This window comes from Triturus cristatus, chromosome 3_1 (genome assembly GCF_964204655.1).
Source record: "Triturus cristatus chromosome 3_1, aTriCri1.1, whole genome shotgun sequence".
Taxonomy (NCBI): Eukaryota; Metazoa; Chordata; class Amphibia; order Caudata; family Salamandridae; genus Triturus; species Triturus cristatus.
In genome coordinates this window covers 977178709-977198714 of record NC_140583.1, presented here as the reverse complement: position 1 = coordinate 977198714, position 20006 = coordinate 977178709, and the positions used below count along the sequence as shown (strand labels likewise).

The window sequence follows — 20006 nt, the reverse complement described above, 5'->3', positions numbered from 1 at the left end:
GAAAATTTCGCCGATTACGCTTACCGTACGCGTACGATAATGAATAATAATAAAATAAAAAAAAATCCACACTCTCCCCACCCCGTGTGCAAATGGTGCCCGAAGGGCACCATTTGAGAATGGCATATGAAAGCACAGCAAAACATATATTTTACCTGTCACAACGTTGCTCATCATATGTCCTCCATGTGCGCACGGTGCGCGAAGCGCATCGTGCGTTCATGGCCCATCTAGCGTAACGTGGGCACGCGGTGCGCGAAGCAAAGTGGGCGCGCACGCCACGAATGGCGTAAAGTAACTTAGCATTTAAAAAAACGTACAAATTCACTGAAAAAAACATAGGTTTCACACACGTTATAGTTAGGAATTAGCATTTAAAAAACCTTGCAAATTCACTGAAAAAACCATAGGTTTCACACATGTTGTAGTTAGCTGGACATTTTACTGATAAAAAAAACCAAAGAAATTCCCCCGTTATAGTTACTGTAGGCAACTATAACTCACGCGACCGTAATCCTCTGCTGATGACATATGTGTCTTTATGAAAAAGAAATATTTGTAATATATGTATAGCTAAAATTTAATGGAAGAAGACATGGGCAAATAAGTGTCTAAATACAGTATTAGCATCAGCAGAGGATTGCGGTCGCGTGAGTTATAGTTGCCTACAGTAACTATAACGGGGGAATTTCATTGGTTTTTTATCAGTAAAATGTCCAGCTAACTATAACGTGTGAAACCTATGGTTTTTTCAGTGAATATATATATATATATATATATATATATATATATATATATATATATATATATATATATATATATATATATATATATATATATATATATATATATATATATATATATATATATACACACATTGTATGTGTTGTCCAGGATTTTCATATTTCTCTGGTTCAGCTCAAGATCAGATTTGGTCGCCATGCTGGCCCAAGTTAATTACATTGCTCCCCTGCTGAAGGAACAAAGGCCCTCCCCCCCGCAAATGGGGCAATTAGCAGTGCTTCCCTCAGCTCCTGAGGATGAGGGCATCGGGGAAGAAAACCTGCATCCATTAATTAGCTGTCACACTGCACCAGGGTTAGGACAGTCCAGGCCCACTTAACAAAAGGGGAAGCCCGGATCTCTGGAGCCAACACAGGATGGGGCTCCTCTATGAAATTTTGGTTAGAAAGGCCCCTTGCAGTGATATCGGCGAGGGGAAGAGCTGAGGCCCCCAAAGATGTGATGAGTGACTTTTGGATAGAACCATCTTGAACTGCCCGAGCATGCTGTGTAGGAGCATCGGCACAGGGTTAGAGAAATTATATGGCACCCTAGGATTTGCCAGGGCTGTCTGACTTCTAGAACCTTCTAGCCATTTTCAGAAGCTCTTGCACATGGGAGAGAAAGCACTTTTTGTTAGACACTAGATCTGGACAACAGCTGCTACATGGACAACTGGAAAGACAAGATCCCTGATGCCCTAATGGGCTAAGTACTCTGTGTACAGTTGACCCTGGGACCAGTGAACCACGACAAAACACCCAGCCTGCATGAAGCGGGCAGGGGAGAGTACACTGCCTGTTCCCCTTGAAAGAGAAGGAAAAGTTGCTCACCTGTAAACCTAGTTCCTCTTCAGGGGAATCTTGATTATAGTCCTAAGTCGCCCTCCTCCCTCCCCAGGTAAAGCACAATGAATACAAAATTAGCAGAATCCAAAGTCTCGAATGAAAACAACGTAGGAACGGTCACTGACCATGCATTAAGGGATGCTGGTAGTATGTGCTTCCTTAAAGGAGCAATGCAGTTTTTCCAGCCTCCTTAGGCTGCAGCCCATTTATACCGTACTTTTTTCTTATTCTTTCACTTTTATCTTATTAAAATTTATTTTATTTTTCTAAAAAGCTTGGGAGAGTACTTGGAAAACGAAGTTGGTCAATTCATCCGTCAAATTGTCAATTAAACAAAATATACATTGGGGGAGGATGGCTTTTCTACAGAAGCGTATGCTTATTTTTAAAAGTGCTTCTGGATGCTGCTCGAGGGGGAACTATTCAGTGGTGATGATTTCAGTTGAGATTTCCCTGATTGACAATTAGGATTACAAGTACGCAGTTTTTTTCCCAAACATAAAGGTTTGGGACACAGTGACAATACAGAACAATCATTTTTTTTCCATGTAGGCTACACTAGGCTATGAAAGTAGATCCAGTTCTGGAAAGAGAAGCCTCACCCACGTAATGTGGCATGCTCAATTATCTTCTTCTTACCCGACCCTGGTAAGATACTAGCAAGGCGAACCCGACCTCCATCTTTAGGGTCAGAATCATGACTGCCATAAATTGGGTGTACAGCTCATTGTACCCATAAAACATCTCCTTTTTAGGTCTTGCCTACGCAGCGTGCATGCGCTGCATAGGAGGGCCTTTAGCCGTCGCTCTGCTCATTTTCAAGCACCAACTCGTGCTTGTGGTGGCATCCACCTTGCAGGAGCGAGCAGCGGCGCGCCACAAGCATGAATGCAGTGCTTGAAAATGAGCAGACTGCTCTCCCAAGCACGCGCGCGCACCACTCGCGGGCTCACCTCCTGCTCCCCCTCTCTCTCACAACCTCTTCACGTGGCCACTCCTCTTCCTGTATGTGACGCTCGCCGGGGCCGCGCTTGTTGCCTCATGGTGAAGTTTCCGTGAAGGACAACGTACAACTGGTGGCGCCATTGCGTCTCTAAACACGGTGCATCCCTCCTGTGTCTACAATCCCATATTGTTCCCGGACACCAGGATGCAACCTTCTGCCCGTGTACTCGGATACTTCCCTGACGGCCGCCAATGGGAAGCCTCTTCTATGCAGGCAGTTTCCGTGCTCCCTCTGATTGCGCTTCAGCTTCGAAGCGCTGACTGCTCGTTCCTTCTAGTTACCTTTTGTCCCCAACAGCTGGACTGTGGGCTTATTACCACCTCGGTAAATGCGTGGACAAAATAAAAACTTGTTGCCTAAGCAGTGCCACCCCGGACTGTGTTTTTACGATTTGCTTAACTGCAGTGTTGTCCAAATGACTCCCACCGCGTTATTCATTAGCGTCGCTGGGTTTTGCAGCCATTTTTTGATTTCTGCTTGACTAAATTTGTCTTCTTGTGCTCACTGCTTGGTTCACTGTTTCTGAATTCATGATGTATTTCTGTCTGCATCCTTATCTTGCATTTCATTAGCCCGTGTCTGTCTGCTCCAGTGCCGGGACACCCCGTTGGGGGTAGCTGTGCGCTCAATAAATTTCTTTATTATTATTATGCTCTTCATGGAGGAGATGTTTGCGGTGCCTCGAAGCACATAACAAGGGCACCTTCCGGAGGCCTCTCTGGGTTCCCGATGGATGATTCGGCAGGAGAAGGGCCTACGGGCTTCATTACCTAGAAGAACCATACCCGCTCACTGTGGTCTTAGAAAAACCAGGCAAGCACACAGCCCACTTCATAAGCAACACGCATGCACCGATCCGTGCACTTCCTATGGAACTGCTGATGTCCGGGAGCCACCTTAGTATATACATGCTGTGATAAGTCATGCCAGAAACAGATGTGATCCTGCTGTCCCTTGGAAGCTGCCTCCTTGCTCCAGCTGGGTGAGTTTATGTTCAAAGGCAACTCGCTTCCTACTTTATTTAACAGAGACTGATGTGAGTGAAGTGAACCCACAGTGGTCCGCTCCCACCATGCCCTTCACACTACTCCTGAGGCACTGCTGTTCAGAAAGCTTGCTTATCATTAAAAACAGGGTTTCGTGAGAGGATAGAAAGAGTTATAATGGTCTTGCTAGTTTCCACACTGTCGTACTTTTTTGGGGGGACAGCAGGGTAGAGTCAAACGGAAGGTTTCATTAGCTAGTTTACATAGCGCCACCAAGCCCCCCAGTGCTACTGTAGGTGCTTGCGAAAAACCAAACTCCCTTTTCTGTACCTCTTCAAAGTCTTTGGTTCACTTTAAACGGAAAAGAATAGGAACTTGCTGACATCCTTCAGCTCTGACTCCCTCTCCTAAAATAGTTTATGGCCGGTGGAGCCTTTTTAATCATAAGCTCTGGAGACAGTAAATGCTGGCACGCATCTTGTGGTGAGTTATACAGTAATTAAGTTTGCAGTTAGCGCCTGCGAGGTGCCCTTAATAGTGGAGCACAGCTGTGTGTGTGTGTGTGTGTGTGTGTGTGTGTGTGTGTGTGTGTGTGTGTGTGTGTGTGTGTGTGTGTGTGTGTGTGTGTGTGTGTGTGTGTGTGTGTGTGTGTGTGTGTGTGTGTGTGTGTGTGTGTGTGTGTGTGTGTGTGTGTGTGTGTGTGTGTGTGTGTGTGTGTGTGTGTGTGTGTGTGTGTGTGTGTGTGTGTGTGTGTGTGTGCCTGCCTGCCTGCCTGCCTGCCTGCCTTTTCCCACAGCTCTGATCTAATTCAGACAAAACTCAATCTCCGTGTGACCAACCCCGCGCCAGCGCTCTCCCACCCACCGACAGCCCGCTCTCTCCAGCTGTGTGCGTGTTACACATTTACATTGTCAATCTGGCAGGCTCCCCTCAAACAACCCTTGTGTCTAGGTTTACATTGTCAATCTGGCCAGGATGCGGAGACTGTCTGCAACAATTACACGCTCATGACCCGGGTCCCTATCGTTCATGCATCCTGCGCCCCCCGTCTCAGCCCCGCACTTTAACTTCAACAGCCTGTGTCCTGTGCCCTCGGAGCGCTGACACCAGTGATCAGTCATTTGGTTAGAAACCATTTCCCTGCGTGAATTTCACAATAGTTCCACGCATTGCAGCACCTTTATGCACGGAGTAATACAGCAGATAGCTACCTCTCTCCAAAATATAGTGACCGATTCAGCACATAAATTCCTTACTCTGCTTAAACATTTTAAATACGGGCCTCAAGGATTTTTCTGACAGTCCATACGTTCTCTGTCCAGGTTCTAACAGTCACCTCATCCAAAAACTCTGCCGCTTAGTCAAAACAAGCATTGGCATGGTCAATAGGTCTCGCCTTTGGGACCTTATAAGTGTTTAGTTATGCAGCACAATATCCTTGGTGCAACAACATCAACTGTTGCATGGCTAAACACTTATAAGGTCCCAAAGGCGAGACCTATTGGCTATGCCAATGCTTGTTTGCATTTAAGATTTAGATAAAGATTTTATGTATAAGTAGGGTAACCCACCAATGAATGGAATTCTCATTGGTTTATCCTAAGGTATTTCTAATATCCCGATCCCCGCTTTATCCAGCCATCATACTTTATCTAAGAACTCTCCCACAAAATGGAGGTATCATTTTACCAGGGTATGGTAGCAGGTCGATGATGAAACATGCCACATTATGTGGGCGAGGCTTCTTTATCCAGACCAACTGGATCTGGTTACATAGCCTAGGGTAGCCAACACAAACAAAAATCCTTGCTCCGTACTGTCACTGTGCCCTGTACCTTTGTGTATGGATGTGTTAACTATTGAAGGATGTACGGTGTGCTACTGGTTTCTCTTTATCTCTCACTGTGATTATATATGCAGCTTTTATTCTCTTGTGTGCTCTCTCGCGCTCTCTCTCGTGCGTGTGCTCTCTCTCGTGCGCGTGCTCTCTCTCGCGCGCGTGCTCTCTTTCGCGCGCTCGCTCGCTCGCACGCTCCCGCGCGCACGCTCCCGCGCGCCCTCTCTCGCACGCTCCCGCGCGCTCTCTCTCACACGCTTCCGCGCGCTCTCTCTCACACGCTTCCGCGCGCTCTCTCACACGCTTCCGCGCGCGCTCTCCCTCGCACGCTCCCGCGCGCTCTCTCTCTTGCGCACTCTCTTGCGCGCTCTCTCTCGCGCACTCTCTCTCGCGCTCTCTCTCGCGCGCTCTCTCTCGCGCTCTCTCTCGCGCTCTCGCGCACGCTTTCTCTCTCGCATGCTCTCGCGCACGCTTTCTCTCTCGCATGCTCTCGCGCACGCTTTCTCTCTCGCATGCTCTCGCGCACGCTTTCTCTCTCTCTTGCGCGCGCTCTCTCGCTCTCTCGCTCACTCTCTCTCTCTCTCTCTCTCTCTCGCTCTCTCTCTCGCTCTCTCTCTCTCTCGCTCTCTCTCGCGCGCGCTCTCTCGCGCGATCTCTCTCTCTCTCGCGCGATCTCTCTCTCTCTCGCGCGCGCGCTCTCTCGCGCGATCTCTCTCTCTCGCGCTCTCTCTCTCGCACGCTCGCTCTCGCGCACGCTTTCTCTCTCGCATGCTCTCGCGCACGCTTTCTCTCTCGCATGCTCTCGCGCACGCTTTCTCTCTCATGCTCTCGCGCACGCTTTACTCTCTCGCATGCTCTCGCGCACGCTTTCTCTCTCGCATGCTCTCGCGCACGCTTTCTCTCTCGCATGCTCTCGCGCACGCTTTCTCTCTCTCTCGCGCTCTCTCGCGCGCTCGCTCTCTCGCTCTCTCTCTCGCTCTCTCTCTCGCTCTCGCTCGCTCGCTCGCTCTCTCTCTCGCTCTCTCTCTCTCTCTCTCTCTCTCTCTCTCTCTCTCTCTCTCTCTCTCTCGCGCTCTCGCGCTCTCGCGCTCTTGCTCTCTCGCTCTCTCGCTCTCTCGCTCTCTCGCTCTCTCGCTCTCTCGCTCTCTCGCTCTCTCGCTCTCTCTCTCTCTCTCTCTCGCTCTCTCTCTCTCTCGCTCTCTCTCTCGCTCTCTCGCTCGCTCTCTCTCTCGCTCTCGCTCTCTCTCTCGCTCTCTCTCTCGCTCTCTCTCTCGCTCTCTCTCTCGCTCTCTCGCTCTCTCGCTCTCTCGCTCTCTCGCTCTCTCTCTCTCGCTCTCTCGCTCTCTCTCTCTCGCTCTCTCTCTCTCTCTCTCGCGCTCTCTCTCTCTCTCGCTCTCTCGCTCTCTCGCTCTCTCGCTCTCTCGCTCTCTCGCTCTCTCTCGCTCTCTCTCGCTCTCTCTCGCTCTCTCTCGCTCTCTCTCGCGCTCTCTCGCTCTCTCTCGCGCTCTCTCGCTCTCTCTCGCGCTCTCTCGCTCTCTCTCTCGCTCTCTCGCTCTCTCGCTCTCTCGCTCTCTCGCTCTCTCGCTCTCTCGCTCTCTCTCTCTCGCTCTCTCTCGCTCTCTCTCGCTCTCTCTCGCGCTCTCTCGCTCTCGCGCTCTCTCGCTCTCTCGCTCTCTCGCTCTCTCGCTCTCTCGCTCTCTCGCTCTCTCGCTCTCTCGCTCTCTCGCTCTCTCGCTCTCGCGCGCTCTCGCGCGCTCTCGCGCGCTCTCGCGCGCTCTCGCGCGCTCTCGCGCGCTCTCGCGCGCTCTCGCTCGCTCTCGCTCTCGCTCTCTCTCTCTCTCTCGCGCGCTCTCGCTCTCGCTCTCTCTCTCGCGCGCTCTCGCTCTCGCTCTCTCTCTCGCGCGCTCTCTCGCGCTCTCTCGCGCGCTCTCGCTCTCTCTCTCGCGCGCTCTCGCTCTCGCTCTCTCTCTCGCGCGCTCTCTCGCGCGCTCTCGCTCTCGCTCTCGCTCTCTCTCTCGCGCGCTCTCGCTCTCGCTCTCGCTCTCTCTCTCTCTCTCGCTCTCTCTCTCGCTCTCTCTCTCGCTCTCTCTCTCTCTCTCTCTCTCTCTCGCTCTCGCTCTCGCTCTCGCTCTCGCTCTCGCTCTCGCTCTCGCTCTCGCTCTCGCTCTCGCTCTCGCTCTCGCTCTCGCTCTCTCTCGCTCTCGCTCTCGCTCGCTCTCGCTCTCGCTCGCTCGCTCTCGCTCTCTCTCGCTCTCTCTCTCGCGCGCTCTCGCTCTCGCGCGCTCTCGCTCTCTCTCTCTCGCGCGCTCTCGCTCTCGCTCTCTCTCTCGCGCGCTCTCTCGCGCGCTCTCGCTCTCGCTCTCGCTCTCTCTCTCTCTCGCTCTCTCTCTCGCGCTCTCTCTCGCGCGCTCTCGCTCTCGCGCGCTCTCGCTCTCTCTCTCGCGCGCTCTCGCGCTCGCGCGCTCTCGCTCTCTCTCTCGCGCGCTCTCGCTCTCTCGCTCTCTCTCTCGCGCGCTCTCGCTCTCGCGCGCTCTCGCTCTCTCGCGCGCTCTCGCTCTCGCGCGCTCTCGCTCTCTCTCTCGCTCTCGCGCGCTCTCGCTCTCTCGCGCGCTCTCGCTCTCGCTCTCTCTCTCGCGCGCTCTCGCTCTCGCGCGCTCTCGCTCTCTCGCGCGCTCTCGCTCTCGCTCTCTCTCTCGCGCGCTCTCGCTCTCGCTCTCTCGCGCGCTCTCGCTCTCGCTCTCGCTCTCTCTCTCGCGCGCTCTCGCTCTCGCTCTCTCTCTCTCTCTCGCGCGCTCTCGCTCTCGCTCTCTCTCTCGCGCGCTCTCGCTCGCTCTCGCTCTCTCTCTCGCGCGCTCTCGCTCGCTCTCGCTCTCGCTCTCGCGCGCTCTCGCTCTCTCTCTCGCGCGCTCTCGCTCTCTCTCTCGCGCGCTCTCGCTCTCGCGCGCTCTCGCTCTCGCGCGCGCTCGCTCTCGCGCGCGCTCGCTCTACATTTGGTTACCATTTTCCAGTTTTCATTTAATTAAATGTCATTTTATTGGTATAGTGCCGTCACTTCCATTAGGGTTGCCTTTCCTTACCCTCTTGGCTGTCACGGGGTATCTTGCATTTGGTCCTGAGGTTTTCAGTGTAGAGACAAATTTGACTTGCATTGTGTTTTAATTAATGTTTGCTGGTCTTTCTGTAGGTTGGATAGCACTCTTATTCATTGATCTGTAGTTGTAAGATATTGATGTTGGAGCAGTGTGGTCTGTAGGGTCCACCAGTTGCTTAAGAATATGTTGGCTCAGTATCGTGCATGCTGTTGCTGGTCATATTTGGGATAGTTCTCATTAGTGAAGTACAAATTAGGAAGCCAGAGAAACATTTTCACTTGGTATAACTTGTTCACTATCTTTCCCTGCAGGTTAGGTCCTTTTGAAAAGATTACTTGCACACATCTGAAGGACTTTTAATTTTGTTCCCCAAGGTCCAGCAGTGGTACCTCATCAGTACTATGGCGTTACACCGTGGGGTGTGTACCCAGCCAATCTCTTTCAACAGCAAGCGGCGGCTGCTGCAGCTGCCAACAACTCTGCCAACCAGCAAAACAATCCACAGAATCAACAAGGACAGCAACAGGTGAAGTAAAAAATTATCTTTTGTTATGTGATTTTACCAGTTTTACTAAGCGCTTTACTCCAATACAGGTGTCCTAGTGCTACAAGAAAGAAAGATAAGAGGACCTAGATGTGACTTATTTGGCCTAAAGCCAAGTCTTTAATGCTTTCCTAAACTGCAACAGATTCTGCCGGTTGCGTAAAGATGAGTGCATTCCCGGTAGCTGTGAAATCTAGGTAGCTGAAGAAGAAAGGCATTGGATGATCGTAGGGGACGACCGGGAACATAACAGGTGAAATTATTAAGGTAAGTCGGGCCCATCCAGTAGTAAGCTTTGTAAACATGGCAGAGTGCCTTAAGGGTGATCCTGATTTTTACTGGTAATAGATTGAAAGCATCCAGTGCCGCTGTTGATGAAGAGCTCACGAGTCAGTCCAGGGCAAGTTTATCTGGCACATTTTGTATCCTTTGAAATTTCTTGAACTGCAGCAGACACACCCAAAAATAGTGAAATACAATAGTCCAGGTGACTAAAAATGACTGCTTGGACTATTATCCTGCGAGCGGCCACGGGGACAAGAAACCGAGTTTTCATCAAAACCTTTAGCAACAGGTGGAGGACAGGTGATTTGCTTTTCTAACCAAGTAAAGATTAGCATTCACAAAAAATCAAGGTTTTTCACAATAGTGCGAATGGGCATCGACTCCATCCTCAGATTTTTTTTTTTTTCCACCATCTGGTTCGGATGTAGCTTTGCTCTCCGGTTCGACACCTTATTTTCCAAACCATTTAGACGCGCAGACTATCTACGGTATTGTTTTTGATCGTGTGATCTTCGACGTGCATCTCAACTACACGATTCTGGTCATCGACGCGGGCCGCTGGGCCTATCGATGCCGTCCGGGCCTACAGCTCATGGAAAGGACTCCATTCAAAAAATGCCCCCAGTGTGGAGCGAAATTCCCATACAGTGACCATCACAAGGTCTGTAACCTGTGTGTCTCGCCCTACCACGACGAGAACAATTGCCAAGACTGCGCTTCTTTTCGATCCAAGAAAACCATTCGTGATCGCCGGGCCTGACGACACATCATGGCGCAGAGAGCAGCTCCGGCACCTGTGGACATCTTCGAAGGCCCCGATGTCCCAGAGGAAGATTCCGAGGATTTGGAAATCGTGTCCGAAGCTGACTCAAATCAGACGACCACATCACTCCTGGTCAATGAGTGAGTACAACTGCCCCATCTCCAACCCTTCCCGAAAAAAGGAAGGCCATGGTCAAGACTTCGCCTGCAGGCCCCAGTCACGACCGAAAACAAGCTTCAGAAGCCCCGCCCCAGGGCCCGGCTCCGAAGATAAAGGACAAGCCTTCCGGCACCGAAGACGGGAGAGCAACCTACTCCCAAAAAGTCTGCACCGACCACCTCGACGCCGAAAGACAAACCGTCGGATCCAAAGGCAAAGCCTTCTGATCCGAAAAAGATTTCCGCCTCCATACGCAAGGCCAAAGGACTCCAAACCACCTCCTAAGGCCTAGGAGCAGAAATCCAAACCCCGCTCGGACCCGAAAAAGTAGGCGCCGAAAGTGGTTACCGAAAAGAGGAAGAACTTTTTCAACCAGATCCTGTCAATCCCAAGCAGGAAAAACTCCATATAGACCCCAAAACAGGACATGTGGCTGCTGTTCCACACAAGAAGAGGAAGCTGGACACACCAGACACTCCTGAAGTGCCTGTAAAGAAAAAAGACTGCGCCACTTCACCTATAAGACCCTCTTCTCCTGTTCTTCCTCCTAAACCTGTCTCTCCTCTACGACTTCCACCACATTCACTACCACAGGATGATGATGATGATGATGATGATGATGATTAAGGGGGTGGGAGAGGCAGCAATGACCCTTTCACTGACCCTGATAATGAGACAGACACACCACATTCACATGGACATCTCTTCTATTTCTTACTGACTCCATTTCCCATCATGGCCAAAAACAATCTGAGGATGGAGTCTATGTCCATGCGCACTATCGTCCAAGGGAGGAGCCACCTATCTTGGGACTACAAAAGACTTCTTCCAAGACAACAACCAGGTGCAAGCATCCGGGCCCAACACCAGATGGCGATCTATGCACAGTGTACGGATCTGCAACGCTACATGCCAAGAACAGATGCATGCTGGTAAGTAGCATTTTCCTTTTCACAAACGTCGAGGGTTCTGGTGCAATAGCCAATCCAAATGCTAAAGAGTGAAAGGGCAGGATAGAGGTGGAGGGATGTGGTGGATCCGTATTAGCTTCAATTTGTCCGAATTGAATTTTAATTCACTGACACCCTGCAAATTGGTGACTGCCTTCAGACAAAGGTGGAAGGCTTCGGACAAAGCAGGGCTTAAAGGAGCCACAGAGATGATCAGCTGGGCCGTGCCATAATTCACACAGCTGAGTTCAAAGGATCTTATAAGTGTCAACAGAGGTTGAATAAAGATCTCAAACAGTGGGACTCATTGTTGACCCCTATGAGACTCCTTTTCATATGGTTTTATATTCAGACTGAAGTGGCAGAAACACAGCCTGGCGCTGATCCATTAGGAAAGATTGCAATCCCAATAGAACCCCCATTGAAGCCAATCTGGAAAGGGGGATCATATGTGACATGTCAAAAGCAACTGAAAAATCCAGTGGTACCAAGGGCACCGGGTTTGCCTTGTCTGCTTTCCGACTTAGCTCATCAAAAAAGGACTGCAGAGCTGTTTCAGTACAATGCCCTGGTATGAAACCGGATTGTACCGATTCAAAGAAAATGTTCGAGAAAGCCAGACAACATATTCATATGCCTCTCCAGGATTTTCACAGCAAAGGGGAGCGGTGAGATTGGCCTCAAGTTGATTAGTACTGTGTGGTCTGCATTAAGGTTCTTCAATAAAGGCACAATAAGCACCCTTTTTCAATTCCAAGTGCACAGAAGCTTTAGCAATAAAGCAGTTACAGATAAATAAAAGAGGGAGTTGTTCAGTTTTTCACATGTTTGTGGGCGAGGGGGTGTAACAGGCCCATGGTGATCCAGAGCTGATGGACCCAACAATTGTAAGCGAATTGTGCAAGATCAAGAGGAGTGAAATGGTCCAAACAAGGGCCCTTAGCTTTATCGCTTTCAACTTCAACCCCTTCTTCGGGGAGCAGGGAATACTCCACGGTGTCTGACCAAGTGCTGTAGGAAGACAAGTGGGTGCCAGTCCCAAAGGATTGACCAAGAGACTCAAATCTGGTGTTCTTTAGGGTGTCTGTGATTCCTGTTCATTACAAAATACAGAGAGACTAAAGAGTATACTTTATAGATAATTTCCTTAGATTTTGATTTTGTAAATCCTTAAACAATTCTTACTTTGGCTACCATTTGTAGCCATGGTGTTGCGTTACTTTTCCTCATTTCGAATTTCCACCATTGGCTACAGCAGCTGTGATGCGTTCTGTGCCCTCTAATGTAGAGTTTAAAAACATGGTGCATTTAAAAGAGCCTTGGAGGCCAACTCAAAGGAATTTTTGTTTGGTTCTGTGTGTTTGTACTTGTGAAACAAGTAACATGGATCTGTTATCAGGCTCACAGGGGTAACTTGTTCAACTTCTAATTACAGGTATGCGACAGACAACACTTGTGCAATGTTCTGGAGCAAATTGTTTCACTTTTTTTTTTTTTTACTTTAAATTGATAGGTATGTAAATGTTGTATACTTATGCAGTTGTCAAGACTTATTTCTGCAGGTGTCAAGACTTAGTGTCCTTGCATTACTGCTGAGTTAGGCGGAGGCATTTGATGTGTTTGGAAAGTAGCAAGTTGCATTTTGCAAAAAGTGCTGTTAGGCTTGAGATAGGTATGTACAAAGAAAGCTTGTGCTTGTTGGCACATTCTGTGTTTACTTCTTGTAAAAGGTTAACATCTAAGATTGTGATCACTGGAATGATAAAGAAACGCCCAGGTCCAAAAGGCTATCTTGCATCATATAACTCTAAAAGACCTGGGTTAACTGACGAAGGGGCGACAGACAGTATAAGAAACAGAAGAGCTCCGGACAAACAAATATCTGACACCCATGGCTCAGTATCAGTAGATTTAGAAACTGGGGACTTGCCAGAAAGGATACGGAAGGAGCATGTGCCAACACTGAAAATGCTAATTTCAAGAGTGCTGCTTGGTTATGTCGTGTCCTAGCCAAGAAAATTGGACTCAAAAGTAATCAAATAGCCTTCAACATCAAAGCATTCAGCTTTGGAAATTTCACCATAGAGTGGCTAGAATTGAAAATCATAGACATTGGAGGAAACAACCTTCGCACTCTCTCTCGAATCTGAAAGGGAATTGGTATTGGAAGAAGGAAAAAGAGTACCTCAAAGGGAAAGATACAGTGACACCTTAAAAAAGGAAAAGTGAATTGGTAATCCGTTTCAAACAGGCAGTCCATATTGAGTGGAAGAAATTTACTTTACTACAAAATGAAAGACTTTGACAATAGTTCATAACATTTAGATTACCTTCCAAGGCAACACAAAAGGCTTAGTGAAGAGATGTCCATATACCTAGAGGCTCTTGCACAGCAAAATCAGAGCCACAAGAGGAGCAACAGGAAGTTTTATATATGGAATATTAATAACCCCAGGTACGTGAGGGGTCATGCGGAGAAAAGTATATGCAGGAAGTGGGGACAAACTCACTGGGGGGGAAATACCTCGTATCCATTAAGACCTTCACCTCTAGATGATCTTTGATTATATAACACAGTAGTCATGAGAGCAGCAGACAAACAGAGGGTAGTACAAGATGCAACTCGAAGAACAACAAAGTGAGGCTTTCTTTTTTTATTAGAAACGATTGTCCCACTACAAAAGGAAAAACTTCTTGCACTGCTCCCTATTGTTATTGCCCAGGAAAGAAGCCTTTAGGTAACCTGCTTCTGTGAATGCAGTCGCCCTAACAGTGGAAACTTATCAGAAGCAGACGGTGTGAATTGTGATGAACCTATTGAGTATGATGACATCATACATCCTCCAGTACCAATTGCCAGGTTATGAGGTCCACAGCCAAAGGCCACAGACAAGAGGATTCAGATGATCCAGTGGTTGTCACGAAGAAATTGCACAAAGCCACAGTTGTGGCCTTTAAAAAACACACTGAAAGGCAGACATATCAGGCAACCAACCCTCCCAATGACTATTAACTGGGATCCATCCCATGCAGAGTTGGGTGCACACATCACAACTCGAGATCAGGGGACGGTAGACACCACAGGAGGCAGTGAACCTCATAAATGTGTTTGAACTCTATACAGTATTTCTAGTTTTAAAGGCTTTCCACAAGCAAGTTGCAGGGAAGGTAGTGCAATTTCAAACACACTAACACCGCTATCTTTTACTTGACAAGCAGGAGTTTGCACAAGATCCAATGCCCTAACCAAGCTAGCGCACAGAATTTGGAGATAGGCAATTTAATGGAAAACCTCATGAAAACATAACACCCTCCATGAAGGCAGTACATAGAGGCAAACACGCTATCCACTCAGTAAGGAATCTCTCACAATTTGGAGCCTGACAAAGGGGTGGTAAATACAATCTTCCAGAAGTTGGGAGCACAATTATAGCCTATTTGCACACAACCAAATGCAAAATGCCAAAAAATGTATCTAGGTTTCCTGCCATGATTCCTTGGCTCTTGAAGACCTAGAGTTTGGGTACCCTTGCCTTACAGGCAGATGTATGAAAGTGTTCTAAAGGGTGCAGAGGCTATGCAAGAGAAACCCTATTAAATTACTTAATGGGATAAATCCATTATGCAATGTCTATTTAATTGAATACTTTCTGAGACCTCTAGACAATTATTCATGTTTGATGTAGTCTTCAAGGGTCCTCATGAAAGAATCCTTTTTTACGAGGCATATGAGCTGCAGATTACAAACTATGCATAGATCGCCATCTGGTGTTGGGCCTGGATGTTTGCACTTGTTTTTGTCCTGGAAAGTCTTTGGAAGTCACGAGGTAGGCGACTCCTCCTTTGGATCATAGTGTGCATGGGCATCGGCTCCATCCTCAGATTGTTTTTTTCCGCCATCGGGCTCGGGTGTGATTCTCGCACTCCATTCGGAACAGTTACCGTTTTTTTCTTTCGACGCGCAATCCTTCCCTTTTCGACGGTATTGTCTCTATCGCGTTTTCCCAATCCACGCGACTCAACAACTTCGAAGACTTCGTTTCCGGTCGTCGACGAAGGCCTTCGGGCCTACCTGGGCCTTATCTGGCAAACGGAAAGGACGCCATTCAAAAAGTGTCCTCGATGTGGGTCGAAGTTTCCCCACACCGATCTGCATAAGGTGTGGGGAAACTTCTGCAACCTCTGCCTCTCACCGGAGCATGAGGCCAGAGACTGTCCAGCTTACGCCTCTTTCCACTCCAAGAAGACGATTCAGGACAGACGAGCTAGAAGAACGATGGCTCACTCGTCTTCTTCGATCCCTGACGACATCTTCCAAGAGGGTGTTGATGTGCCAGAGCAGGGGCGGGTCGAAGAAGGCCTCGTCAGCGCCGCCGATGACTCCGACGTCGAGGACATCACTCCAGCATAGAGGGTCGGGAGTACAAACGTCGACCCCAACCCCCCCTCGACACCATCTAAAAAGGCTTCGGTCACACCTTCACCTTCGGGCCCAGGTGCACACCGAGAGACTGCTTCCCATGACCCGCCTCCAGGCCCGGTAAAATAGCCTACTAAGCCTTCAGGTAACTCGGGCTCGAGTCAGCCTACCCTCGGTGCCGAAAAACATCCACAGGCACCGAAAAAGAAACTGTCCTCTTCCTCATCCACGCTGACCGCTGCCTCGACATCCAAGCACTCTGCGTCGAAGACTGGCACCGGCTCCTCGACACCACACTCGGAGCCGACCAAAAATCTGCCACCAAAGGGCCCCGACTCCCATGCTTCGAAGCCGAAAAAGACCTCGGAACCTAGGAAACAGGTTCCATCGGCCAAAAACTGCAAAACCGCACGGTTCCAAACCCAGAACCGCTACCGAGTCTGCGCCGAAAAAGCCTATGGAACCAACACCATCGGCACTAAAGGATCTGCCTCCCTCAGAAGAACTGTTTTCGCCCAGATCCAACACAAAAAACTCTTGTAAAGGATCCTAAGATTGGTCACTTGATGCTTAGCTTCAAGAAGCGACCACTAGATACGCCTGCACCGGCTCCACCACCTAAAAAGAGATGTTCCTACCTCTCCATTAAGGATCCCTTCTCCTCTTCCTCCACCTCCACCACACCGCTCTCCTACACCATCCCCTACTCCAGTAGATGATAACATCTCGGATGATGCAGGGGGAGGTGTGGACAATCCACCACTAGGGGACCCTAGTCCGCCTGGCTCCCCAGACCCCTGGGGAGCCATTATAGCATCCCAGATGTCCCTTGCATCCCTCAAGAGGACATCTAGGCCTCTTCCCCCCCCCCCCCCTCACAGAGGACTCTTATCTGCTTTAACCAACTCCTCCACAGAGCTGCCCAGTACCACGGGGTTGACCTACACACAGACTCCATGGAGGAAGATTTTCTCATGGACACTTTTGACACCACACAAGTCCACCTCAATTTTACCCATGCTTAAGGGGGTCATTAAGCATGCACCAGAGGTCTTTAAAGACCCGGTCAGGGCTCGAGTCATCAACACTAGGATCGAAAAAAGTATAAGGCCGCCCCTACTGATCCAGCCTACATTAAAGACCCCGCACCACTAGACTCCCTTGTAGTCTCCAATGCCCGAAAAACAGCCAATTCCAAATTAACAGGTGATGCACCACCACCAGATAAGTAGTCTAAACTCCTGGATGCCTCTGGCAAACAAACGGCGTCTTGGCGGCAAACATATGGCGCATTGCCAATACTCCAGCGCTGTTAGCTAGGTATGACAGGGCACATTATGATGAGTCCATAATGCAGCACCTCCCAGACAGGTATAAAAATAGTGCCAAGGAACTCATACAAGAAGGTAAAACCATTACTAACACCTCCATCCGTTTTGCCTTAGATGTAGCAGATACCGCCTCAAGGGCAATAAACACCAGTGTCCTTCTGTGTAGGCATGCCTGGCTATGCATTTCAGGTTTCAAACCTGAAGTAGAGTTCCATTCTCAATCAACCATTCGATGAGCAACACCTATTTGGCCCTAATGTTGACGTATCCCTTGAAAAAATGAAGGATACCGACACAGCTAAATCTATGGGAGCCTTGCAGTCGCAAGCTCCCAGATGTTCCTTTTGTTGCTCATCCTTCAAGAGCACCCCCAGAGCCGACTCCTCGGACAGCCCCTCCAGTTCTTACAAGGCTCCCACCCAATCCACCTTTACTAGAGGTTACCAAAGAGGTGATTACAGGGGAACAACAAAGGCAGAGGCAAAACCAACAACTCCCGCTCTGCCTCCACCCCCACCCAATTACTTCCCTCCACTTCCCCCAGACCATTCCACTCCAGTCGGGGGGAAGACTCCAACAACTCCTTCCTGTCTGGACCAACATCACCTCAGACAGGTGGGTGCAACAGATAATTCAATCAGGTTACTGTCTCGAACTAACATCTACATCCCCCCCCCCCCCCCCCCCCCAACATACCACCCAAACAGCGTCCAATGTCACAAGAACATTTGTTACCGCTAAAGCAGGAGGTAATCTCCCTCCTACAAAAAAGTGCAATAGAACCAGTTCCCCTGCACCAACAAAACAAGGAAGTTTACTCTGTGTATTTTCTCATACAAAGAAGGACGGCTCTCTAAGGCCTATTTTAGACCTCAGACCCCTAAACCTATACATACACTCAGACCATTTCCACATGATCACACCAACAGATCCTTCCTCTGCTTTCACACAGCGACTTCCTTGCTACCCTAGAGCTCAAGGACACCTATTTCTACATTCCCATTCACGCCGCTCACAGGTAGTATCTCGGATTCGTAGTGGACGGTCAGCACTATCAATTCAAAGTACTCCCATTTGGAGTCACAACAGCACCACGTGTGTTTACCAAGTGCCTAGCGGTGGTCGCAGCACACCTAAGAAGGCATTCACGTCTTCCCATATCTCGACGACTGGCTCATAAAAGCCTGCTCATACAACCAGTGTGTACAACACACTCACGCCACTATCCAACTACTGCACGACCTGGGGTTCACAGTAAACCACACCAAGTTTCATCTGCAACCGTTCCACAAACAACAATACCTTGGCGCCACAATAGACACCTCAAAAGCGTTCGCCTATCCCAGTCCCGCCAGGATAGCAAGCATGCAGGCTCTTCTCACCAAATTCCAACCGCAACACTCTCTTCCAGCTCGAGTGTTCATTCAACTCATAGGGATGATGGCCTCTTGCAAATTCATAGTGCCTCATGCAAGACTCCAGATGCGTCCTCTCCAAGAGTGCTTAGCACGCCAATGGAACCAGGCTCAAGGTCATTTAACAGATTTGGTGTTGGTAGACGGTCGTACTCAACGCTCTCTGCAGTGGTGGAACACTAAGAACCTTTCCAAAGGACGACCGTTCTTAAAGCCGGTTCCTCAAATAGTTATGACAACGGACGCATCGCTCTCCGGCTAGGGAGCTCACCTACTACATCACACCATGCAGGGCAGGTGGACACCTCAACAAAAGTTACTCCAAATCAACCTGCTGGAGTTACTAGCCATATTCCTAGCCTTAAAAGCATTTCAAAAACAAATATCAGGCAAGACTGTCTTAGTCCGCACGGACAACATGACAGCCATGTACTACATACAAAAACAAGGCGGGACACACTCTCTGCAGCTCTCTCAGCTAGCACAGAACATATGGAAGTGGGCTATCCCTCAGAACATTTTTCTCCTAGCCCAACATGTCCCAGGAGTCCAAAACACCATAGCCGATCTGTTGAGCCGACAAACACAACAGATCCACGAGTGGGAACTTCATCCCCAAGTTCTTCAACCGTTTGTTCAAATGTGGGACAGCCACAGATAGACTTCTTCGCCACCCACAAACGCCAAATGCTCAAGCTTCGCTGCCAGATATCCACACCCATTGTCCAAAGGCAATGCGATATGGATGAACTGGTCAGGCAGATTTGCGTACGCTTTTCCGCCTCTCCCACTCATTCCACTAGTGGTGCGCAAACTAAAGCAACATTCCTTAACTCTCATCCTAATTGCTCCAACTTGGGCCAGACAACCGTGGTACACCACATTGCTGGAACTCTCCGTAGTTCCGCACCAGAAGTTACACCTCTCTCCACACCTCTTAACTCAGAACCATGGAGAGATCAGACACCCAGACCCAGCTCAGCGCAACCTTGCGATCTGGCTGCTGAGGTCCTAGAATTCCGTTACCTTAACCTTCCCCCGGACTGTATGAACGTATTTAAAGAAGCTAGACGGCCTGCCACTAGAGCATGCAACGTAGCCAAGTCGAAACGTTTTGTAATATATTGTCATAACAACAAAACCAATCCCCTAGATGTGTCTATCCAACACATCATCGGCTACCTACTTCACCTCCAAAGATGCAACTTAGCCTACACGTCTATTAGAATGCATCTTGCTGCTATGGCAGCATATCTACAAAATAGACAACATCTATCACTTTTCAGAGTACCTACCATAAAAGCCTGTATGGATGGCCTCAAAAGAATAAATCCCCCCAGAGTACCACCTTCACCTGTGTGGGAATTTAAACCTTGTTCTCACAAGACTAATGGGTCCTCCATTTGAACCTCTACATTAATGTGAGCTACAATTCTTAACATGGAAAGTTGCTTTCCTAGTAGCCATTACTTCTTTACGAAGAGTTAGCGAACTACAAGCACTAACCATTCAGGAACCCTTTCTGCAGATGCATCATGATAAGGTTGTTTTCCGAACTAATCCTAAATTCCTTCCTAAAGTCATTTC

At 49.0% G+C, this 20006-nt stretch overlaps 1 protein-coding gene across 24 annotated transcripts in view; it reads left to right on the top strand.

Moving 5' to 3' along the window:
- The window catches only part of PUM1 (pumilio RNA binding family member 1), an 897051-nt gene that overhangs the window by 416939 nt on the left and 460106 nt on the right, over positions 1-20006 (top strand). For all 24 annotated transcript variants that reach the window (XM_085645644.1, XM_085645641.1, XM_085645638.1 and 21 more), the window contains one exon: positions 8927-9078. In XM_085645644.1, the coding sequence (XP_085501770.1) occupies positions 8927-9078 (152 nt within the window). The remainder of the gene's footprint in view (positions 1-8926; positions 9079-20006) is intronic.